Consider the following 25,880-nt stretch of genomic DNA (forward strand, 5'->3'; position numbering starts at 1 on the left):
TTTAAGACTAAATTGGAAAGTTTCCTTTACACAAGCTACTGCTGTGTGCCCTGTTCACAGTTTGCAAGGAATCCCAATGTATAGAAGAGGACTGTAGAACAACCCTATAGTCCACAGCCAACAGGGCAGCATTCCTGATCACTGCTTTTCTTCCAGTAACACATCTGACAGCCATTTCTGGATCAGGTAGCTGACTTCTCTCCTCTTCAATCAGTTACAGGAGTTTACAGGCAGTGAAGTGGGCGCTAAAGAGAACTATTGTTATAATTTATGGCCACAGGCACATCAAAGTACCAGCTTCCACCAAAGTGCTGAACCTCTGAAACAGGAAGGCATCCAGCATCCAAATATGACAACATATAGTCTTTGCCATACCAGAAGTTCTCTCTCCTATATTAATTTATTCTCATCACCTGGTTTAAGTGGGAATATTTGTTAAATTCATGTAAAATGCAAATAATCCATTAATAAGTCATGTAACTGACCTCCTCTTTATCTTCCAAGGAAAAAAATTTAATCATATTTAGGCTGTACAGAAAGCATACATATTTTTTCTCTTATTCAACCCAATAGGGTTTTATCTACAACCATTTTTTTTCACGAAAATCCACAGTCCACATACTTCTTGCAAATGGCAAAAATTCTCTTTTAAGATGTCCTCAACGCAGAGCATCAAATGTGCTTTGAAGTGAAATGATAAAGGCAGAAACTAAATAGCCTCCCAGCAAGAAAAGCACACTCCTACATTCAAAGCCATCAACTGCAACCACCAAAGCATAAAACACTTGACCTTTCTGGTTGCCTGCATCTGCATTTTTGGGTATGTTTTCTTCAGTCAAAAGTATTTGTCATTTTGTTTGACATAATAGTCAAAGCCAAACATAAACCAGAACTGCCAATCTTGCTGAGATCACCTGAATGTCTTTTAAAGAAAGAAATTAAGTCCTACACTTAGTGCCAGCACAATTGTTGCTAGAGTGCATCTTTGTAAAAGCAGATGGAAACTACTGACATCAGCTATATCAATCAAATTAGAGAATGCCAAAGCTTTGGTTTAATCAGTCCAGCATGTGTTCGAATTTGGTATTTGTAGAAACATGTGAGCACCACTCCTTGAAATACTACTTAGATTAAAAGGCATTAGAGCATCATATCACCATACAGTAATTCCAGGGGTGGTGGGATGAATTCTGTCAAAGGGGAAACTTCCCATGAGCTCTTAAATTAAAGCCCTTTAATATCTCATTCCCTACAACTCCTACAAACAGTTCAAGCTTTCCCTTTTCCAATTTCTGCCATGTTCTGTACGCTTGACCTAGTTACCTGGTTAGCCTTTCACGCTGTTTTGGCAATACTGGCTCTACGTTGTTCAGAATGTCCAACAGTTTCAGACTATTGCCTTGCCCTATGGAAGATGACTCACAGAATAAAATCAGGACTCTGCCTGCTCTGAGCACACAAGAGAGAGTTTAAATGCCCAAGGAGAACTGTCCACTCCCCGAGTTCATCATCCAGAGACTCCTCACAGCTAGTGCAGAAAAAGAGATCTCTCCAGTGACATGTGCCTCTGCTCACAGATGACTTGTGCAGATAGATGCAGGCATTCAAAGCTTTGGCAAGTCCTCTTGTATTCACAGCCATAAACCAGGCTGTGTAACATACCACAACCAGAGAATGTTTTGCTAGGTTCCTGCAAAGTACTCAATAATAGTATAGGCCTCCCTCTTTGTGGGTTTTGAAATTCAGGGACAGTTACACGATTTCTTTACAACTGTCACATAAATCCAGAACACAGCTTGAAAAAAAACTGAGTGAAAGTTTGGCCCTAGCATAACTTGCCAACAAAAACCAGAGATCATAACTGTCAGAAAAACAGAACTACAGAGCAAGATGTCCTCAATCTCATTTCTACCAGACAGAGCAGCTCACAAAAAGGAACACTCAGGTAAACTGGGGGGGAAAATACCCCAATGAATTCACGGCTTTCAACAGCGCACTGACTGGAGATTCAATGGTGCCATTCCCAACTGAAACTCTCAAATTCCACTGTGCTGGAATTTTTGAATTATTAGCCTAGTTTCTTCCATGTGTAAATCCCTCCAAGAACAGAGCTTTAAATATCAGCCAAGTAAGCAAGACGGGAGACCATCCACAAATTCAGAACATACCTGCATTTGTAGCTTGGTACACCAGCTCTTAGGAAACTAATCTAAACAGCCCCCTATTCACATTCACAATATTCTTGTTAGATTCTCCAGATTCATTGAAGATATCAAGAATAAGGAAGTATCTTCAGTGAATATGACAATTCAAATACCTCTTTGCAGCACATTCAAAATAAGGATCTTATGGTAAGGCACCTTAATGCAATTAAATGAGCATATACTTCAGTAACAATGTGAGAATCAAACATACAAGAGAGCAGATGGACAGTACAGATAAGGTACAACTGATGTTGTTACTCTCTTCTCTAAAGTATGTTGATATTGACCCATTTAGTCACTCTAATGCAAAAAATGCAAACTTTCAACTTTGAAGGAAACAGATTTAGTTATTTGTATGCCTATAAAATACAAATTCTCAGACTAACATATACACTTAAGTGTGTGAACAAGTGTATATATATATTTGCTTATTTACTACATATATTTTATATACAAAGAACAAACTATTTCTGCATTCTGAGTTAAGGATAATTACATTATAACGACTGGCAGAGCAACTTCAGCAGGTCAAAAGAATAGCGAGGTTATCTAACAACTTACCAGGTTGGGGCTCAAAGTCTTTCAAGTTCACTTCATACTCATCTTCATTGAGATATTGGTGTCGGCCCATCATTACAATTGCAAATTTAAACTACGAAAAGGGAAAAAAAAAAAAGCCAGTTGGTAAGATACCACATTAAAACAAAGCCTTCAGGTCTAATTTCACAGCCTAACTCGCAGCTCACTGTAAGTAGTATTCTTCAGGGGTTGATAAAAGCCAATCCTGTTTAAAATGCTCATCAACAACCTGCATAATGGGAGAAAATGAATGCTCAGGAAATCATGAACCTGCTTCTGGAGTACTGCGTCCAGGTTCAGGGCCTCCAGGGAAAAACAGATGGCAACAAACTACAGCAAGTCCAGCAAGCAGCTGGGGACTGGAACGTACAAGAAGTTAAGGGAAATGGATCTGTTCAGCCCAAAGAAAAGGCTAACAGGGGCATCCAGTCTTCCACCAACTGTGGGATGTTACACAGAAACAGACTTTTCTCAAAGAGCTCTACAGCAAAAAGACAACAGGCAACCATCACAACAAGTTGCAAAATGAAAAATTCTGATTACATATAAGGAAAACCAAAGTCTTCACAATGACTGTGGTAATGCTCTAGCATACAGCGTCCAGAACATGACACAATTCCCATTCCTGGCAGTTTTCAAATTGCAATGAGGTAAGACCCTGAGCAACCTCAGTTAACTTTAAGCTAGTTCTGCTCCAAAGCAGGAACCTGAAGTAAGTGGCTTCTAGGGGTTCTGCACCATCTAAACTTTCGTAGGTTACTTTAATGTTTTGCTAGGTACTTCTCTTTTGATGCAGGACAGAAATACTTCTACACATCCTACCTAATAATTCTCACAAAAAAGCATTAGTATGTCAAACAACTGTTCAATTGATCAAAATTTACACTTATCCCAATCCTGTGGTGTTTCAACTTCTTAAAATAAACTTCTTTAGGGTCTATAATCAGCAATTAAACTCTCACAACTTGCCATTACCTTTTCAAATTCTTTTTCTTGTATGTCCAGCATTGTTTGAATCCGCTTCATAACCTCTCTGAAGTGTTCACCCTAAAAATTTCAACGAAATTTTCAGTATCAGAAAAATACAGGGATATTGTTAGTATTTCCTGCTTCAAACTTCATTGAAATACACTGCCTTAATCTCTCAGTTATTTACAAAACCACACAAGTGTGAACATCATCCTCTAAAATGTGGAACAACAACATAAAACTGGCTGTAAACTCATCCGCTTTGAGTCTTTGCATAATCATGAATCAGTAACTGTCCCATAGATCAACCAAGCACTGCTAATGATACATGCAAGTCAGGTTAAAGTTAAGAAACAAAGTTAGAATATTAGCAGCAAAATCAGAATTTGGAAAAATAAAATGTACATATCCTTTCTAAGCACATCACTTTTTAGAAACCTCTACACCTGTGATGCTCCCACTCAAATCAATAACCTGTTGTGTGTTTCTGCATGCTGTATACGTAAGCTGCCAAAAAAAGTGATGGATACCATCAACTTAAAAATCAGTAATATACATGTATAATATATATATTATATATATAATACATATATATACACACACTGTTGTAGAAGCACTGCAAATGGTTTCCACCAGAAATCAACATGTAGGTTTTACTTCATATTGATAAAAAAAAAAAAAAGAAATACAGTAAAATTCTATGAGATGCAGAGATGTGGACATATTTCTCATTCCTAAACTTTTAGGAAAAGTAGGTAATCTTCATACAAACTAATTAAAGTTAGACTAGAAGCAAATTGCTAACTTCCCCAGAAATACACACTCTGATATTCAAAGAATCCCTGTAACATTCATCTGGAGCAGCACCACATAAAAAAACCTTAAGAATTTAAATAAAGCTTTCAAAATGAGCTTTCACGTTTGTATTCGCCTCTAGCCCTAGAAGACAAAGCACATCAAATCACAGAAGCTAGGAAATGCAAAGTCATCTTAGAAAACGTTGAAGGAAGCAAACTTATTTTTCATCATCACGTGTCTCAGTAAGAAACCAAGCAAACATTGCCTAGCTACTTTTGCCAATAAGTTTGCACCACAGTTATTAAAGTGGTACTAGAAACAGGATTCTGTTTTGTTGGACAGGGGAAGGAAAGTTCCAAGGGGGGTCAAGGGCAGTACTGTTTTAATAGCATTTCAAGTCCTCGGCCAATGCAATGAATAATTTCTAGATATTGCATATGCTCACTGAAACACGAAACAGTCTGTATATGTAAAAGAGAACTGAGATGGTAAACATTTTAAGTGTAAAAAGGCATATATGAGGCAGAACCTTTTATACCAGAGCAATATTTTTCTATACACTTGTTATAATTTCTTAGACAGTACTTTAAGAAAACATGATCAGTATAATCCCACGGGGCGAAAAAGGAAGGCATACTGTACCTGGTGTATCCTCAGCAAGAATGGAATTCCAAATGTCCCAAAAACCTCTTTGTGGAAATGTGCCACTGTGATTAGCATCTCATTTTCTTTATCTATATCTACCTGGTCCAGAGGAATTTCCTAGATCCAGACATAAAGTTATAACTGCAATCAGCTAAAACTTCCCTAAAAAGTAACTTATCAAGTAACTAACAGCATAACTCATGCACTGTTACTGATGTAAACAAGCCTATTTGAAAGCAATCCAAAGAACCATGCTGTCTGACAGAGCCTTTTTACAGGAGTCTTTCACCCCTGGCAGGACAGCATTTCAGCTTCCCTTACTCAGTAAATACTCTCCTGGCTTTCCCCATTGGTATTTGGGACATACAATCATCTGTCAGCCGTAGTAGTAGCTGATAGCCATATCTCAAGCCCTCTTGACATCTCCTCATAAAGTTTACACTGGAAACTTTTTGGTTTTTTTTAAATTTCTGATCTTCAAGGCAAGTTAACAGATTTGAATGATGAAATGTTTAAAAGAAAAAAATAAATCACATTGTAAGGCTCAAATTTGGCTCAAGAAGCTCAAACTTAACAGAAAAGGAAATGAAGTATTCTTAAACACTTAACTTTAGAGTATGAAAGCAGGTTCTAAGCATAACCATTTATATCATAAGTCCTCAAACTGGAATTATTGGTAAGGCAGCAAACAGCCTATGCACAGGCCCTTGCTAAGTTTTCATGCAATAATAAACATACATAAAAAAAATTCAAGAATGAAATCATTACAGAGAAGCAGATGGAACAAAGGAAAAGTTTTAGAAGTTATTATCTTTAAAAACACATCCATATTATAACGTAATCTAGCTTGCTGCATGTATCACACTATTTAAAAATCAGAATCCAGCAAAGGAGAATAACCACTTCAGAGAGTTTCTTCTCTCAGAGTCAAGTTTTCAAGTTTCTGTAAGAAAGTAGTATTTACCTCTATTCGAAACGTTCGACTTGTTGCAGGTGACAAACACTCTAACAGCTCATCTTCTTGATGGACACCAATTATTTTGTAACTTACAATTTCTAGCAGCCTTAAAAACGAACAAATAGGAAAAGCATTAAAGCAGGAAAAAAAAATCAAATTAAAATAAAAAACCCAATCAATGCAACATTTCTTAAATGTTGAGGATTAGTGTAGTCAGGATGTAAAAAGATGCTACAACCATATTTGTGAAACTTTAAATTCAGTCTTTAATAAAAATTAAGATGTAAAGTTAAAGGAAGTTAAAGTTAAAGGAATTACTGGCTCATGGTGAAACAAAGACCCATTGCGTGCAACTACAAAACAAAGGGGTTTTTAAAATTTAATTATTTTTAAAACTCTCTTTAAATGGCCCCACTTTTAGCATCTGAAAAGTGAACAACAGCAAGAAATGCTGGAATTGGAAACAGTTATTACATTGTGAGGTAACAAATGCAATTGACGAAGTCATGCATCTCAAGGATATAACCTTATGAAATACAAAACAATAAGATTTGTATTCTTAGTTAGTAAGAACTCCCTTAACAATGTGAACCCATAAGCTTTTTAACACAGTATCAGACTACTATTTGCTAATAATGTTTTCCACAATATTTTAAATTCAATGGATACTTTTCTGTGTAAAATCCACATGATCAAGAAATCACATTCTTCCAGCTTTACCTTAATTTCCCTGAACCTTTTTCAGAGAGTTCTACAACTTTTTTACATTCTTCTAACAGGTCCCGCACACACCCATGCTTATCTGGATATACTGTTATTTCCTAGGGAATTTGAAACAGGAAAATTGTTAGTAAATCTGGAAATGCAAACAACCATATTAAAACACCGAATACAGAAGATTCTTCATCAAAAATTCATCTTCAAAATATAATAATTATTAAAGTGAACACCTGTGTTATCTTAATTTTTAGGAACTGACCCAACTTTTAAACAGTTATTTGTTATTGGGTTTTGGTGTTTTGGTTGTGGGAGATTTTTTTGTTGTTGGGCCTTTTTTTTTCTTTGCATAAGCTACAACTTTGTTCTAATTTTGTGTTGTTGAGGGACACCAGTGTGTAAACCATAATCACAGCCATACCAGCTTTGACACAGAAATGACAGCATGTGTGTAACAACCAGCCTCACTCACCTCTTCCCTAAACTGGCTATTTAGCCATATGCATTTAAAACTTCTTCTGTTTTCAAAATCTGTTATTTTCATTTTGAGCTGAAGGAAGAAAAGAAAAACACTTTAGGCATACTTTGTACAGGGTAGAATTATCTTTTTTTTTAATTCACATCAATAAAAACAGAAGACTCTTACCTGTTGATAGTAAAGTTTCTTAGGTTGCCTAGGCTTGAAGAACTGCAGAAGATCTCTTAAAGTACCTTCATAATTATGTCTAAGAGGATTACCAGGGCCATCCCTATAACTACAGAAGGAAAAAGAAAAACACTAGTATCTCTTTCCAGTCCACCACTGCTCAGTAAATCAAGTACATTTTTTTTCCTGGCTTCCAGTTTCACATAATTGCGAGCACAGCCTAAGCAGCATTCTATTCAGTGCTTTAGTCATTTCTAAACAGGTGAGCATAGGGGAACATAAATACAACTTACTGTGCATGTTAACCCTCTTGGACATTTACAAGCTCACTTTTAATGCTGCAGGGTGGCAGACCTACATTTCTCCAAAACTACAGTACAGCAGCACATGCTTTAGCCTGTGAAAGGTTAATTTCTAGAGCCATATGACCCAGCAAATTCCAGAGTGACCACAGCACTGTCAACTATAAAGAGCTATTCAAATTACGACGGACTCACTGGTGATAGATACCTACAGCTTAATAGAGAGCAATCTACATGAATACAAAAAGATGATGTCATTTTTGTGTGAGCATTATTCCTGCAGCATATACATGTAACTAGAAATATACTCTTTTCTGCTATAATTGTATGCAGACTCAAATCCAATTTTACACAACTGTGCCTGAGAACACTACTTCAACCAGAAATGTCCCTTTAAGCAGCTGTGAACTCTTTAGATCATCGTCGTTTTCATAAAATCTCATTTGCAGACACTGGGGGAGGAGGGGAAATAATCAGTGGAGTAACTTCTGTATTTAAACCTGTAAAATCAGCAAAAACCCTGCTTTGATGTGCACTGCTCTCCCCCATTCTGGAAATCTGCATTCACTGAAACAGCAAGTACATTAATATAATAACTGATCCCATACAGTAAAGTTTTGAAGCAATTAATGATTTCATAAATTTAAACAATTAGTCCAGCTTTTTTCAGTGACACTCAGATCTCTTCTAAAACGTGCAACTCTTTAAGGATCTAAAGCCATTCACTGCAGCACTTAAAACTGTGTAACTTGCTGTGCATGCCAGAACACTAATGCTTCACTGGTCAAGAGTTAGTTAACTACCTGGAAAAGCTACAAAGTAACTGCCACCTATCTATAAAATACTATAATAAACATTTTAAAAGAATAGTTTAGACACAGAAAATTCATCTTACCCTTGGGACTTGAAAAACTGTAATAGCATTGGATCCGTATTAAGCCTTTGTGCAACTGTCTTTGCAACCTGCAGATGAAAGTTTTTGGTACATTCTGAATTACTACAGGCAGTTGTGACATTGCTCTACAATCACAGAGTCATCCATTACACACCAATACATTATGCTACTGAAATTACCTGACAAGAGCAGAGTGGCCTATCAAGAAAGAATACTATTTTCAAATAAGTCATTATTAATAAAACTAGGAGGTTCTGGAGCGTTCGCTTCTCACAAGCATTAGTGGCTTCCTTAAATTTTTCTTTACCACAATCCAAAAACTATTGTATAAGAACAGATCTACTCTTTTCTAAAGTATGCATAATGCAATGCACCTGTGAACTAGTGCAGAAGTTACTTTCAGAACAAGGAAACAAAAGCAGAGAAACAGGACACGTGCCTGAAAGTAATTCATCCTATTGGATAAAGTAACAACAAAGCCTGGGTCATTTGGGATGGTTTTATCACAGAAAATGACATCCACACGATGATAGAGGTCTCGGAAGTATTCTTTAGCTGTTGGTAGTTCACTGTTATCATTTTCTGGGTCATCCCTACAAGAGGAAACAAACAATAATACCATTACATATCACACTGTTATATACACAAGCAGATAGGGCTTTTAAAAAAATATCCTATGGTAAGTCAGCAACAGTTGAGATATACAGAAATAAAGTTTAGAAACCTCTGTAAAGAGCCACCACTTGTACACAGTAGGACTAATACAGTCAGTAGTGACCCAAACCCCTGAGTAGTTCTGTGTGGTGCAAGGGCAAACACACTTGCACGCTGTGCTCACTTGTTGGGCAATCTGGCAACACCCTGGATGCAGTCATTTTGCAGCAGCATTCTAGCAGTTATTGTCCCTCCCTCCCACCCTGGCACGTCACTGCGCGTCTGTACTAATGCTGCCACAGCTTTCCAGGTACTCCTGTATTAAGGTACTCCTGCATTAAGTGCTGTGCACAGAGGCCAGATGTACAATAGCACTCCTTGAACCACAGAAGCAAGAGTTGACACAGACACTGGTTTGGGTCACTACTGACTGGTACCCCTATCTTCTCAGCAGAGAAATAGCACCAGGGTACAAGCTGTGCACTTACCCAGGAGTCAGCAGCCAGCCAAAGGTGCATAACACCAACTGGGTCAACAGGGAATGCGAGTTCCAAGGCATGACATGAGAAATACATTCATCTCACATAATCTGGGGTAAGAGTGCTGAAGATAGACTAGCTGGCTTCCACCCACTGTCAGCCCATGGAGAGAAACAGAGCAACACAGTTGGGTGTGACCATCAGGAGTGAGAGCATAGAAATGCTGATTTATAGCCCTGACAAGCTTATGAAAGATCCCTTTAACGGATACAAGATGCAGGAGTTCTCCTTTTGCCTTGGAGAAAGCTCCAGTTGAAGCATCAGTACACCTATGATTTGCATATGCTCAGGCAAACCGGGAGCATTTCATCACCGCAGACTAAGGACCCTACTGTGAGCATGAGTAAAAGGAAAAAAAGGGAAAGCAGTTTAGTTTAGTTCTAGGCTGAAAGGAGCTCCAAGCCAAGAGCTTTGTATAGTGGCAATGGTAGTGAGCCTGAGAGCTGAAATGCTGGTAGGCTCTTCATTCAGGGTCTGAATTACAGTGGCTCCCAGTAAAAAGCTGCTGAACTCAGACACATTGCTGAACCACACTCTTTGGTAATATTCAGACCTATTTATACAGTTACTAGTTTTCTGAACTGGGACAAAATCTTATTTTGCTTAAATAATGTGGCATGTGATAATTAAAGTATTGGTAGAATTTTTTATTTTTGTTTCCCCTTTGAATAAACAAACGAGAACTGCTGAGAACATGTCTACTGTTGGAAAACTACTTTGCTTTGTTAAGAAAGCTAAGTTAAAGAAGTTCTGCTTTCAAAGTGAACCAGGTGATTTAACTGCAACGATAAGCCAGCCCCTTAAAATACATACTTCTGAAACACTATGATGTCACCATCCATGAGTTCATCAAGAGCTTTATCAAGAGATACATCATAGTCTTGAATCCTTTCTGTTAAATTGGGTTTAACTTCCTGCAATAAAGAGAAAAAACCTGTTGATCCCAGAATAAAAATAAAACACACAAGTAAAGGTCACAATAGTGAAGATATCATTAAAGTAACCTGTGTCTTCTTTCAATTGAAACAAACACACACACACAAAATCAAATGTAATCTTAGCTAAGGTCCAGATACATCTAATTGTTACTGATAAAGCTGGCTGCTCATTTTTACTTTTGGAGTCTCCTTCAATTTACTGCAATTTTCAGAAGTATTTTCTTATCCAGCATTATCTTGTTACCACTAAAATCTTTCCAAAATTCAGAGATTCATTTTCTACTGATGCAGCTTCCAGGAAGCTGGAGAACACTGATTATGCTCACTTATTTTCATAGTGCAATACTTCTGTATAGCAAATCACTTGTATTTTTTAATAAAAAAAAAAAGATAAGAAATCAAAACAAAGCCATACTAAAAATGTGTATACTATAAAATACCTGTATGCATATTCCATATTCATACTTGTAAGTTGACCTCCTGGGATAAAAACACCTGCCTAAACAAACTGAAGTCAATCTACAGCCCTGACTGGCACACAGTATAGTACCTGACAGTTCTGCTTTTTAGGATGGAAGCGTTACGTGCTGCGCTGGAACCAGAGAGAGTAGTGTAACTACTAACAAAACTCACAATTAAAACCACCCAACAATTGCTTGTTCTTACTATAGCAAGGACTTCGCCTTAGCAAGATCTGCATTTTCAGCATTCGTTAAATACAGCAGTTATAAAGTTATTTCTGTAGTTGGGCAGAAACATGTTAGCAGACTAAGTACTTTGTTTGCCGACTTCTGACTTGGGGAAGGAAGGAGAAGATGCAACATTTTCTCATGCCTACTGCCTAAGGGGGGCATTGAAAATATGATGGCCACCAATGTTAGCAGTATGAGTTTGTCTAACTCTGTGACTCAGAGGATATGCACAGATTCAGCACATCAAAGCTACTGATGCAGGACTTCATGTAGAAGTTTTTTGGTTTTAAAGCCTCACAATTCTGGTTGTTTAATTTGAAATCTGTTCTGAAGTTAACTGTGTGCTGCTATTCTCTTGCAGCATTGCAGACTTCATAGCTACATGTTACAGAGTGCTTATGATTTATACATTACCACTGTTACGAAAAATCTTTTTTTTAACCAATAAAGCTTTTTTCCCCTCTAGTTATACCATGTAAAAGACAAAAATGTTACAAAAAAAAAATCTATCAGTCCAAACCTCATAGAGGATAAGGTTAGTTTCTTGTGGAAATCCTGCTCTCTCACACATAACTGGAAGCAAGTCACCTATAGGAAAAGAAAAGGAACATGAAATGTGTTGCATTTTAACTGCTACTGAGACCTCCAGCAAAAAGGAGAGGACATACTTTTTTACCCTGGATAAATAGTTTAAAAATGCCTGAGAGCCTTCCAGGTTAAAGCTTCCCTTATTGACATTCAACCCAAAGACAGACTTTAAGTTTTCCTTCCACTTAATCTGAACAACAAAAAAAAAAAAAATGTGCAAGGTCATCCAAGATCAAAGAGATGAAATAGCACTGCTCCTTCCCCAGAGAAAATACTTAATCTCTTATGAGCATGCTAAAATACAAAAATCAGAAAGCATGTACAACTCAACAAAATGAGACATTCCAAATGACAAACAGAAGTATTTTTACTCCGTGGACATTTGCTAAATTCTTTACATGGACCCATATAAAACCCAAGGCTCATACCAACTCAGTCTGAGCAGCTGCTCTCAGGTGACCATAGTGAAAAATTGTAGAAGAGTTATTTTAAAAGCTATTGCAGGAGGAAATTCCACAACCAAAACCACTTGAAATAGAAAAAAACCTGGACAGTGATGTTAAAACTAATAAAATTCAAACAAATACTAAAAAAAATCCTAAAAAATATATGCAATCCATTGTCTTTAAAAAGTTTCAATTGTAGCCATGAGATTGAATTTTAGTACTCACGTATTTTACAGGATATAGGTGTGTAGATATGTCCACAATAATTCAAACTCCGAGTCTTCGGATCATACATCTTCAGAAACAACATTACATCATCTACAAATTAAGAAACAAGACTTAAAATTAAGTAAGGCTTATTTGGAGAGTGAAGGTGGGGATATGACCTCAGTATTTTCTTTGAACAGTAAGAAAGGTATGCATGATCTATTAATTTTATCAGCATTCTTAAGAATATTCTTAAATGCTGATTTTTTTATAAGCCAACTTTATACATATAAATCTTTTCAGTGATTCCAAAAACATGTGACTTTTCTGAGATATACCCAACATGAAAGTATTATGTATTTTCTCAAGTGTCAGCATATATGCTTACGATCTTTATCAAACTTGGGTAATGTTGCTCCAGTAGCAGCCATCTCTGGATCTACTGTTTCCAAAAATATTGTCCATGGATTTTCATTGTCACTGAGCTCAATCATCTATACAGAAAGATATGGAAGAAGGAAAAAAAAGTCTCTGGAGAATATAATATATAACTGGATATCTGCGTTTTCATCAGATACTTTCTGACATTCTATGAGTGGGAGATCTGTAGTTGCAATAATGACAGGAGTTCTACGAAGTTTATTAAGAGAAATGACGACAGAGATAAAAACACCCAAAAAGTTTCAATGAAGCACAAATGATAGGTTTTATTTAGAACTGACCTATTTCTTTTGTCATTTAAATAATACACCTACAGCTGTTTTCATTATGGCAAGAAAATTACTTCTGAGAAGTAACAGGACAGTGAAACCAATCAGTTTTCTGTGATACTTTGACACAACGTTTTACAATTTAAGCAACACATTTCATTAATCCAGAGGTCAACTGCCCAAATAATGGAGGACTCAAAAAGACACTTTCGTTTGAAATCGGATGTAAAAATTCATGATCTTTTTTTTTTTCTTCATGGAAGATTAATCACAGACCACATTCCTGCCTCCCATCCAAGTCAATCCATTAAATCTCAAGTCTTCTTAAATATTAAGCTTTACCAGATACAGGTTAAATTAAACCCCTGAAAATTCTGATGCCCCAAATGTACACATTCTTAGAGGACTAAAAATCATGGGTCATTTACAGAAATAATGTCCTCAGTCAGTGAATATTTACCGTTTTACTGCCATCTGCTTCATTATCTAACATTGCAGGTCTTTTTGTTCCATTACTTCTAGCTTGCATTGGCCATAATCTGATTTGATCCTGGGGAAATCCCTAAAATAAACAGAAATAGTGACAGGAAACAAACAAACAAACAGACAACGATACTTTTATTAAACCCAAACAGTTCTTCTATGTTAAAAGGTCTGTATTATTACTGCTGCCAATACTTAGAGAAGATAAAGACCACAAAGTAATCCTAAGGTAATAAAATATACACAGATATTCAGCTGCAGAAAACTTACCATTGTTTGAGAGAGATTTTGAACAAATTCTGTAAGTGTGGAGTTTTTTAATACTTTGAAAACAGTGTATTTTACTTTTTCTTCATCATACATGTCATTGCCTTGGTGACCACAGAACTGATCCTCTGCCACTATCTGGAAAATTACATTTAAAGGTTACTATTCATGTTAACTTAACTGCACAATGTAGTAGCTTCTTATGATGCTTTACTACGCAACATCATTGCCCCTCTGCGTAGTGGCACAGTGCTAACAATATTTATGTTCTTATGAAGAAAATATGCAAGACTACAGACTCTAATGAATTATTTAAAATTGTGATTGATAGTCAAATCAGTGTAAGTAATTAAAATACAGTAAATCTTACAAATCCCACACAATTAAAACCAGTTGTGCTTAGATCCCAATCTTGAAAACATGTGCTCTAACAATCTTGGCACTTAAAAAAAAAGCTACATAATTATTCTACTCTTGTTATGCAAGGAGGCTGGCCTAAAATGCCTCCTAGATATTCCACAGCTCCCATGCATTCTCGGTTAACAGAAAGACAAACTGTGCAACTCTGCCAGTCTCTCCACTGAAAATAGCTCTAGTGTAACTGCAGTGTAGAACAAGCAAAGCGTCACTGATATCTGTACTTATGAGCACCAGAAAGAAGATGGAAGGAAACATGGAGGCAAATGGAAAATGGGTTCTATTTTCTTGTGCCAGGTGGGCTCTGAGAAGAGCCATAAACAGGATTCCTTAAGGCAATTCATAACAATCTAGTCCATCTGGCTTTTCCAAAAAGGTAATTGCAAATATAAGCACTCTCTCCTTCTGCTTCTACTTGATGAGCTCAGGTTGGCAGTAGTCCAGGCCTGCAGCCTATGGGCACATACATTCTAATTTTAGAAAATAACTCCTGAAGGAGATAAAACTGCAGTGGCAGGGAGCCATTTAAAATAACCTGGTCCTCCTTCTCTCACCTGAACTTACCACTTTTACCTGCAACCACTAAACTTCTAGAGGAAACAGACACGTCTATAACATAGAGTACTGTTTGCTCCATTAGGATTAATTGCCTATGTAAATATACTTACAAGCACCAAAATAATAATTTCATTTCAAACACTACTTCCAAACACAAATGAAAAAAATTATAATCAAGGTTTGTCTTTGGTGGCTCAACATTCTGAATTTTAATAGTAAGATAGTTGCAACTTGATCTGTTCCAAAAGCTGACCTGCACTTGCATGTAGAGGTGAGCTTCCTGCCTCTCCTTCCTCTTCTGTGCTTCTATCCTTTTCTCTTCTTGTAGCCTTTCTACAAGTTGTTGAGGAATATCATGGTCCGTGACAGGCTGCAAAACTTCACCTACAAAACAGATTTTAAGATGTCATTTCAAGATCTATATCAAACAGGGTTTTCTTCAGACACACTTGGCTTTCCTCTGATTTGAAGTCAAAACCAGCTTTTTTCATCTTTTATTTAAAAACATGGTTTGATATCATCACGTTTTGGCAAAAGAAGCCTTTTCTATTCCAAGCCAAAACGTAGTACTTCCATGAAGTATCTATCATAGACTTCTGAATTAAATATTCATTTCAGGGTTTAAAAAAATACTGCCACTCAATTTCTTCTTTTTATTTTGTTTTGTTTTACTATTTGTAATTAATTTGATTCAGTTTCCATCACTGAAGGTAGCTCACTAATTTTCCCATCCTATAAAACAAACAAGGCTGGGCACCCTGCAGATATACAGTCTTGCCTTACTGTGCTAAGACAAGACATGTAGATTAGCACATGCTTGTCAAAAGACAGAAAGGCCAGTTGATCCCACGGAATCTATAAATTGTAACTGTAACTAATAAAGTCCTTTTGTATAGGAAGACTGTTAAGAATTCGTATGTAAAATATACCCCTAAATCCCTTTATGTAAAAGCTAACTTGGAACACACACAGAGTATACATACTTAATTTGGATTCCCTGATGTAAACCAACATGTAGGCATTCGTACAGTGCCGTACGGATAAGTCATCGTCATGACCTCCATAGTTGTGTTCAATTGCTTCTTCCTTTGTACATCGTGATACAACATCATCGTCAAATTTACACCACTAGAGAAAAAAATTTATATAATTTTACACACCACACAAAACCACGTTCTTGAATGGTAAATTACTCCTATTTCTGACAGGCCTCCTTGGAGTAATTAAAACAGCTCTTCAAGCAGCATGAGTTTAAGAACACTCTTAGTTCAGTATAATTTGTGCTACCTGCTACTGGTGCTCAGCATAAGGCAGGCTGTAAATATCAAATCTTTACTGAAATAGTTCAACATTTTACACTGAATATCAAAACCCCAATAATTATTCAACGAATTTTATCTTAAAACGGCTATTCAAATATCAAACATTTCTATATGAATTAGAAAATTGATCTTATTTGATGTAAAATAATATATAAAGCAGTGACGCACAAGGTATCTAGTAATTATTTGTACATTGACAGTAATTTACAGCAAATTTTTGATTAAAATAAAGCCAATTAAGAAACAAAGACAAACAGTAAGAAATTCACAGCAAAATCTGACTTCTACTTTTACTGTGGACAGTAATATACACACAAACACAGTCAAGTGAAGAGGCATCTCAGCTATAAACAGATTCAATTAATTCACCTAAACTTGTAACAGTGGGACATGCAAAGATACTGAACTTCTGAGTCATGGCAACATCTGAAATATTCGTATTTGCTTCAGCATGAAGTCAGCCTAAGGAAGAATGCTGGATAAAATTTGATTGCAAAACAACTTCAATGCATATACACACAACTGAAGGGATTCCTTTACTTAAAAGTTTTGCCAAAAATCTGTAATAGCAAAGATGAAGCTGCTCCTCTTAAGAAGGCAACTGACTGCTTTACTGCCTTCAAATGCAGGCTCCTCCCTGAGGAGCAAAAACTAGACAAGTGGGCTGTTGGCTTTTCTTTTTTGTAAATAAGAAGGAAGTTTTCCAAATACATTTGAACAGGCACCAAATGAAAGAGTACCAAGCTAAGAACTAAATGAAGTCAATCCCCTGTGTGATGAGGTGAGTGTGCCAGCACACTCCCCTTTTAGGGAACAAATATTCAAAGAACAAAGATTTGTCCATTACAAAAACTGCAAATATTCTCAAAGCATAAATATGTTCAGGCACTTTTCAATACTCACTTTGCCATCCCCCTTTGGATTTAAGTAAACAACATAATGTCCACCATGGTTATCTCCACTGTGTACCAGAACTGCATGGAGAATGTAATTTGCGGGATCCTTGGGATCTGTTTTTTGCAAAAATTCATCTAGTGGCAACTGTTCAGGAAACTCAAACCTAGTTTTGAAAAGAATTAAGATGGTTATATTCATAGTTAAGACAGATGCATGTTATTACGTAGGACATCAGTAGTTACTCCTAAAACATGCTACAAAACCGAACAAGTTACTGCTACAATGCCATTTCTATCCAGGATATACTGCTTACAGTGGCAGATTTTATACTGGTTTAATATGGAATAAGAATAACCTTTGCAAGCACCTCTCAAAAAGTATGCCCTCAGTTACAAGGGTAAGAGCACTTGAACTGAAATAGCACTGGTTTAGACTGTGTCAAAGGAACAAGCTCAGAACCTGTTATTTTCTAGTACATAAATACAGCTTTTCTAGCACAGGTAACACTGGACTGGAACCTGATTTTGAGATGTTTTTCAGCTGTTGCAGTCAACCTTTCTTGGTGAGACTGAAACTGTTGCAATACAGATTTAGTTTACAACCAACAACGCACCTCCTTGAGAAATTATCAGCCTCTACTTACAGTAAGTAGGCTTGGAAATAAGATAGGAAAAGCAGAGGACTACCCATTCATCGTATTTACCCTTGTGACAGCCAATGGGAATGTAGCAACTTCCCACACGTGCCAAAGAATGTTCCAGTGTTAAAAGATGCATTCACTTGTTTCATATTCAAAACAACAGCTACAAATAACTGTTTAAGTACTGAATTTGTTATTCAGAACCTGAACATACAATCAGTGCAGTTTCTGGGGATCTCCACCATATGTGACTGCACACACCTTCCTCAGAGTTGAATCCAAAATAGGATTTTGGCAAAGTGTTTTTTTGGTAAAATACATTCACAGGCCCAAATCCTACAATGAACACCAACCTCCCCACACCCAAAGCATAACAAACACACAACCAAAAGTTACCTGTCATTTATCTTGATGTTTTGGTCAGTCTGAGGATCATACATAAATCTCATAAGCTGTAGGTGTAATACTGGTGGCAATGTTAAGAATTTCACACCCTTCTCTGCCTCCTAGACATTTTAAAGGAAACAGAGATTTGAAATTGCAACATTTTTAGCAACTCTCAATACTTGTTTGCTACAGACACTTTTCTTCAGGGCTTTTATTTTATAGGCCTGACAACACCATGCGCGAAGAACGTTTCAAACCCTGGGGGGGAAGTTAACTATCATAACACGGCACCAGCCTTCCCAAGAGCTATTCCAGCAACACTTAGAACTCATTTAAATTTAGGCCATTCATACGAGTATATGGGAATACCTCACTACAATAAGGGCAAGTCATCCGTATAAATAAAAGAGAATACAAAGGCAAAAACTTTATTTTGATCAATTAACATTTTCACATTCATTGTACCCTGCAAACAAGTACCATGCTGCACCTTCCTAAGAACAGCTGACGAATACATACTATATTACTGACAAAGCCTGGTATATGGAAGCTGGAGAAATAAGCTTTAGCAAAACATATTTTTATAAGGGACTTCAGCTTCCTGCAGTGGGCACAGCAAAGTGCAGCTGAAAAGCTCAGAAACGTGTGCACACAAATAAATGTGTAACATTCCAGGGGTTCATTTGGTGTTCTTGTTGAGGATACAAAAATGACCTCCCTAACATTACTTTAAGAGATATGCCACTATTTTACAAGATACACAGAAAACCAGACTTCTCTTAGAGGAAAAACTTCTCAGTCCTGAGATCAGCAGAGAAGTTCAGCATTCTAGTCACTACAACACACATATAAGAATAAAACTCATTGCTAATTAGATTGTTTTAAAATCCAAGCTCCCTTTTAAGAAATCTAACAGATATTGAGAGGAGCTACATACAAGGTTGTCTAAGGAGAAGCACCACCAAAATCAGTTGATACAACCTAGAATGGGTTTTGCAACACTTTTTGGCTACCGTAGCTTTCTCATTTTATCAAGGACAGAGAAATAAAATTTAAAAAAAACCTTCAAAAATACCTGCAAGCCATGTTCTCCTGCATCATACTTGTTATCACCATCCAACTGCTCCACTGCAACGTAGTCAATGAAGGACTCAAAAACTAAAAGAACACAAGATGAGGGAATTGTAGGGAATCAGGAAGAAAAATGTAAGTGTACTCTAAGCCTGAGGGCTTCACAATGTATTAATAATATTAAAACATGAGTTCATGTTTGAATATTTGTCTTTATTGAAATTAAAGAATACATATTGCTTAATAATGTCACAAAATGCACCAAACTGTAGGAACTCTCACTGCAAATGAGAATACCAACAGATTTCAAAATCACACAGTTACAGCTGTCTGCCAAATCTCCTGTTCTCACTTTGCAACTGTTAAGTATCAAGGCTAGATAATTCCATTTGCTAGACTCTTACTTAGCCTTTTTCGTGTCTTGTTTGCCAAGTACTTGGTAAAGTGATGATAGGGACCACTGTTATGCTGCTCTAATTAGTTCATTCTTTTTATCTGCTTATTGGTCAGGTCTAAAGGAGAATCTATTACCTAAAAGTTCAACTTCATATATAAATGATAACCTATGGTGACACTACTGTTACTACCACTGCACAGTAAGCACCAGGAAAACTCCTAAAATTCATAGTTTTATGAAAACAGGTAAGTGAGAGAATTAGAGAGGAAGGGAAAGGGGAGAAGGGAAAAAAGGTAATCTAAGCAAAAAACATTTTCTGCAGAGAAGCATCTTAAAACAATGATTTCAAAGTGCTGAGCACCAGGAAAACCATTTGAAATCAACAGGCACTAAAGATGTCCAAGACATTGAAGTATTTGACTGATGTATATCACTTACTATTTTTCTTTCCCTTTATACTTAGCTGGATGTCATAATAATCTTCTATTCGTTCAGACCGATAGTCTACGTGTTTGCATTGGATGTAAGACTGTAAATAAAAAGAGAAATATATAGTTTCAATGTACGCAAGTAACAGCTAATTTAAATTATTTAAATAAAAAACCCCTAAAGGATTAAATACATACCACCATCTTCCCTCTGAACAGCTTAGGAATAGTGCCTTCTACACATGTGCCTTTCATTTTATTTTCCACGTTGTCAAGCAGCTGAAAGAAAAATTAGCTTTTACATAGGATAAACTTACAGGTTTTGGTGACTACTTCACTGGTTAAGTAATCTGCATAAAAATGAAATATTAGTCTACTCTTATTGGCATCTCCTTTATAATCCTTCAAATCGTTGTCTTCTCCCTAAAAACTACACTGCTACATTCCTTTGAGTCTGGAAAAACTCACAAATGTAATGATGTATTTGTGTCTTCAAAACTGCATCGCTCCATGGCTATACAAGGATCACAAGCATACAATCCTTTTACTTTCAGCCTTCTCTATCCTTTATGAATTCCTCACCCACAAAAAGCCACAATCAATCCCATTCTTAAAAAAGAGAAATAAACCAAAGCAAAACCTCTCTGTCTTGGAGACTTAGCTTAAATTAATCAGTACATGCCAGTACTACTAGGACTGTTACTACATTGTATTATGTATACACAATATCAAGAGACAAATTTATGCATCACAGTTTAGAAAGAAATAGTAAAAACATACCACTCGACATAATTCCTGGACATCGTGTTGCATGAAGCTGTCTAAAGTTTCCCACCTTTGTAAGGCAAATTAATACAAAATTAGTATATTATGCAGAAAACTTATAGCTCAAAAGACCTTTTCGTGATTTCTCTGTAGATCAAGAATTTAATACTCAGCAAGATGTAAAGACTATGAGATTTAGTACTGGCTGATGCACAGGTTTTTTTAGCCCTGTAGCATTTACTCAGCAGGAAGAAGGGGCAGCAAACTTGTAGGACATTCCGGCAGCAGATCATGCCCTCTCTGCCTTCTCTCTTTGTGGATCTTGGGACAAGCACTGGGAAGGCAGCCAAAGCCAGCCAGAGGACAGAGGGGCAGGCTGCTGCTAACAGAATTCTTCTCTTCCCATCCACAACCTAGTCTCAGTTCACGTCAAAAACCTCTGAAGAAAAGGTTTGGGACCAATCCAAGGCTGTCAGAATAGATTCCGCAGCAGCTTGCTTTTAGCTGCCTCTCTTCTGAGGGCCCTTCAGGTGCAGTCAAGTAGTGTTCAGGGATTACTGCAGCACATGAAAAGTAGTAAACGGATTTATAGGAAATACTGGCTCCTTTGTGCTCATCTAAACAGTTAATCCTGAACGCACAGTGCCTCAAGGATCTAAGGAGACATCCGGTTTCCCAAACTGTCTGTATGCAAAAACAGTCATGTCAAAGGAGGGGTGAGAGCAACAGCCTGGAACACTGCATCAAGGGGATTCAACACTACTGCCTTGAATGAAAAAAGCAGCATAAAGTGGTTTTAGTTTCCACATGAAACACTTTATCCTATGAACTCTGTAACCTAAACTCAAGAATACTTTTTAAGTCTCTGACAACTAATTTTCAAGTCACCATTCCTAGCCATATGAGATAACCTATGTTTACTGTAGGTTCTAGCTTTAGCATGAGGTTCAACAGCAGCCCTTGAAGCCACAATCACAAGGGTGATCAGGAGCAATACCAACTTTACCTTCCCCTCCCACTTTCTTCTCACTGACTCACAGGGCAGTGTACTACTCCCAAAAGTATGCCAAAACAACTGTGTAGTGGCTCACACTTAAACAAGCTGAAGGAAGGGACCTGTTGGATAATTAAAAATGAAGAATGGAAAATAATCTTCTGACTCCCCAGGCTTTAAATACTAGCCAGCTTAAAGGTTACACCTATTAGGATAAAATGGGGTTCCTTCAGACAATGGATTTGCTTCCTACTGAAAGCAGCCAAACTTACCTAAAAACTCTCAATGCCCAGCATGTAGATAAATCTCACAAGGCCAGAAACCCCTCCCTGATTTAATATGGTGAGAAAGACCAAATCTTCAAGCATAATCTCAACTTCCTTCCCAAGAATGAAGGCAGGCATGAACACACCTTTAAAACCTTGCTCTTGGATACAAAATCAAGCATCTGCAACACACGCTTGGAAAATACCTTTTCATGCTACTAAAGATGGCACAGTTGGGATCTTAACTCAAGATGAAATATTTACAGCATCAGCAAGTCCTTCCAGTGTAACAGGACAGCAAAAATAAACTAAATAAACTAAATATACAGTGTGCTAGCAGGAAGAGGGTATGACCAGATAAACACACAACAATGAGGTGGCTGAGGTCGTCTCATTTTAAAATTCTCCAAAAGGTGAAAAGTAAAGGTTATAAAGATGCAAGGTTACAAAGAGTCTTATCAGGATAGAGCACTACTACAAGCTTTAGCAGAAGATGCAGGATGGACACTATGTGAAAAAGACAGTACCAACTTCCTACCTTGTTTTTAAATAAAAAATGCTTGTCAATATTAATACAAAAGTCTACATATACTGGGCAAAGTAATGAAAATAGAATCTTTCAGACCAGTCTTTGATAAAATCCTACTCCTTGTTACACGACATGCAAAAAGAAGGCTTGCAGAGGTTATGCTAACCTTAATCTTCTGTTCTAACTTGTGCTCAGCTTAAACATCGAGCTAGTAAAGAAAAAAAAGTCAACATCCTCAGTGCAGCTATATTGCATAATTCTAGAATTCCATGTCTAGATGCTCCAGGTGTAAAATTACACCCTGTAATTTTAAAATTACACCATCTCACAAGGAGTATCACAAGAAGTGCCACCAGACCGGAAAAAAAAACAAACCAGCCAGTGAACTGGATACTAGGCAAAAATTAAAATATAATGCAAGCCTTTGCATATTGTTTTATGAAGGAAAGAGGGTGTTAGAATGAGGAAAATGTGAAGAATTACTTTTGTGTGTGTGCTCAAACACCTTTACTTCATGCAACAGATACTCCTCTTAAGCTTTAAATCACAAAGCAGAATACAGCACTAAATGCAGAAATTGCGCATAGGCAAAAATACATGCATCTTGGATGTGCTATAAGAAAATCTTACAACTGTCATCAACGCAGAACAATAGAGGAATGCAAATTCCTGCCATTTCTCTAAATTTAAAATGGATTTAAATTACAAAAACTCCAAACAACAACACATGAACTACAATGGTTCAACAACGTATTTTGTCCTGGATTTTATGAAAGTCAAATGTGTAATGCAATTTTCAGGTAGCAGGTAAATTATAACCCTGCTACTACTCATGTACCTTTCCCTTTCCCCCTAAAAAAATTCTGACTTTCAGATCAGCTGTCATTGCTACTAAGGAAAGTCAGCCATTAACATAAACATAGTAACACTTCTCTGCACCTCTCTAAAACCAGCCTGATTTAAATAAAATCCTTTAAAAGAAAAGCTTTGTGAAGTCTGTAATATCCCAATAAATAGTTCAAATTTCTGCAACTTACCCAAAAGATTTTGTTAACTTTTTCGTTCCAACTGGTTTGTCACTATGTTGCAGCTCATAAAACACTCTTTGCAATGCTAAAGGAACACTTTTGGATGAATCATCTCCTTCTGTGGGCATCATGTACACAGCCTGGAAAAGCATTTAGCTCCATTAGTATTTAAGGAAAAGTTTAGTGCTCATACTGTTTAATGCATTCTTTCCTCTTCAGTGACTTCCACTATCACTCCATTTAATCATTGCTCCAAGAGACTACAAAAAATCTTATCCTGTAGTGTAAAAATATTGTCTGGAATGACTTTTCTTAGCACACAATGGTTAGACAGATGCAAAGAACAGATTCCATCCATGGCTATTTTATCTAAACAGTTCTCTTATTCCACCCTAGAAAAGTAAATGCACTAAAGCATTAACACCTTCAAACAACATACCACTCCTGGCATGTCTACACAATCATCACAGTAGAAACCAGATGTATGGATCAGTACTATAGGCTTTTGAAAATAGTCAAGCTACAGCACAAAGCTGAGGCTATCTATGAATACTGTCACCTATAGTGCATGTGGGGAAAAAACGCAGAAAAACACATGAAACAATAAAGGGCAGCAGGCAACTGAAAACAGAAATGATCCAGAGAAAGGAGAAGGATGTCAGAGGAAGCTTTTGAGATTCCCCGATACATCCACTTCTACTTAACGTCATCACTGGCCAGCAAATAAACAGCTTAACAATTCACTTCTCTGATTATACTTATCTGGGAGGGATTGAGAACAAAGAAATTACACAAACAGACCCAACGGGGATTAGGAGAGTCCAACAGGCACTGAAATGAGATTTACTTTTAAGAAGTGTACACCAATATATCTAGGCAAAAGCAACAGCAAAGAAAAGGTATTTACAGGGAGATGCTCATTTTGAAAGCATAAGTGTAAAAAGGAAACTGACAACTCTGGAAGGAGATTAGGTAACAACACATCAAAAAATAAGGACTCCAATATTAAGTAGCATATGAGAAAATAATGTGCTAAGCGACAGAAAAATTGCCACCTGAGTTTTTGTCTGTGAAGTAACAGGGAATGATACATTTCTACAAGTGAAGAGCTTGAATGGATCTCAGTAGTTCTCACTCTGCTTCTGCACCAGCCTAGATTTCAAGAGGTGTCCAGCACCTCTAACTTATCCTGCACTTCAGCTTGCTATATAGAGAGCAAGGGTAATACTTCCAGCACACAGCTGAATTGCTGAGGAAACACATTCATTGTTATATTAAAGCTCTGTACAGAGGTGGTGGTAACCAGATGAGACAGCCACTAGATAAAAACAAAGCTGATGCAAAAAGAACACAAGGGAGTGACAAAAAAGGAAAGAAGAAAGAGAATAGGCAAAGAAAGTTGTTGAGCAGTTGGCAGGCCAGTTTCCTATTCCAGTTCTGAATATCCACAAAAAATTTCAAAAATACAGCAACATAAATACTTGGAATACTATAAAATATCAGCAGAATAGCTACAGCATTAAGTACAATAATTTTACTAAAATATCAAAAGGTTTCATAATTCAGACAGAAAACCACTGTTTAATTATGTAACTATTAAGCAATATGATAGTTCACAAGACTTTCATCTTTCAAGTTTTATATGCAACTCTCAAAATTTAACAGACATGATCTAAAGCAGAATCATGACTGAACACTATTAACTTCCAAATTTTATGTTTCTACATATTTGCAAGTACTTATGTACATGAGAGGGAAAACTTAAATAGAAATTAGCTGAAAATTATCATCAACTTTTCTTGAAGGATAGCCAACCTTACCTCCTTAAGATAATTTTAAGAACAACAGCCCAGCCTCACCTTTATGGCAACAAAAAAAGGCTTCTTTTGCTCTGCTTTAATTCTGAGATTTGCTTAAACTGCTTTTTGAAATCTCATAAATTGA

The 25,880-nt window shown here is 36.8% G+C and overlaps 1 protein-coding gene across 3 annotated transcripts in view; it reads right to left on the reverse strand.

Annotated features, from left to right (window-relative positions):
- USP7 (ubiquitin specific peptidase 7) overlaps positions 1-25,880 on the reverse strand; it is a 76,896-nt gene that overhangs the window by 3,572 nt on the left and 47,444 nt on the right. For 2 of the 3 annotated variants that reach the window (XM_080618936.1, XM_080618935.1), the window contains exons 7-30: positions 23,946-24,076; positions 21,135-21,189; positions 20,553-20,633; positions 20,365-20,455; positions 19,534-19,616; positions 18,468-18,577; positions 17,438-17,594; positions 16,196-16,340; positions 15,466-15,596; positions 14,241-14,375; positions 13,948-14,049; positions 13,166-13,271; positions 12,796-12,888; positions 12,057-12,124; positions 10,720-10,820; positions 9,153-9,306; positions 8,714-8,781; positions 7,517-7,625; positions 7,343-7,420; positions 6,874-6,974; positions 6,160-6,259; positions 5,193-5,312; positions 3,759-3,830; positions 2,766-2,856 (exon numbers count right to left, since the gene is read on the reverse strand). In XM_080618936.1, the coding sequence (XP_080475062.1) occupies positions 2,766-2,856; positions 3,759-3,830; positions 5,193-5,312; positions 6,160-6,259; positions 6,874-6,974; positions 7,343-7,420; positions 7,517-7,625; positions 8,714-8,781; positions 9,153-9,306; positions 10,720-10,820; positions 12,057-12,124; positions 12,796-12,888; positions 13,166-13,271; positions 13,948-14,049; positions 14,241-14,375; positions 15,466-15,596; positions 16,196-16,340; positions 17,438-17,594; positions 18,468-18,577; positions 19,534-19,616; positions 20,365-20,455; positions 20,553-20,633; positions 21,135-21,189; positions 23,946-24,076 (2,482 nt within the window). The remainder of the gene's footprint in view (positions 1-2,765; positions 2,857-3,758; positions 3,831-5,192; positions 5,313-6,159; positions 6,260-6,873; positions 6,975-7,342; positions 7,421-7,516; positions 7,626-8,713; positions 8,782-9,152; positions 9,307-10,719; positions 10,821-12,056; positions 12,125-12,795; positions 12,889-13,165; positions 13,272-13,947; positions 14,050-14,240; positions 14,376-15,465; positions 15,597-16,195; positions 16,341-17,437; positions 17,595-18,467; positions 18,578-19,533; positions 19,617-20,364; positions 20,456-20,552; positions 20,634-21,134; positions 21,190-23,945; positions 24,077-25,880) is intronic. The other variant, XM_080618937.1, reaches the window with a different exon arrangement.

This window comes from Psittacula echo (genome assembly GCF_963264785.1).
Source record: "Psittacula echo genome assembly, chromosome: 5".
In the NCBI taxonomy this organism is placed as follows: domain Eukaryota; kingdom Metazoa; phylum Chordata; class Aves; order Psittaciformes; family Psittacidae; genus Psittacula; species Psittacula echo.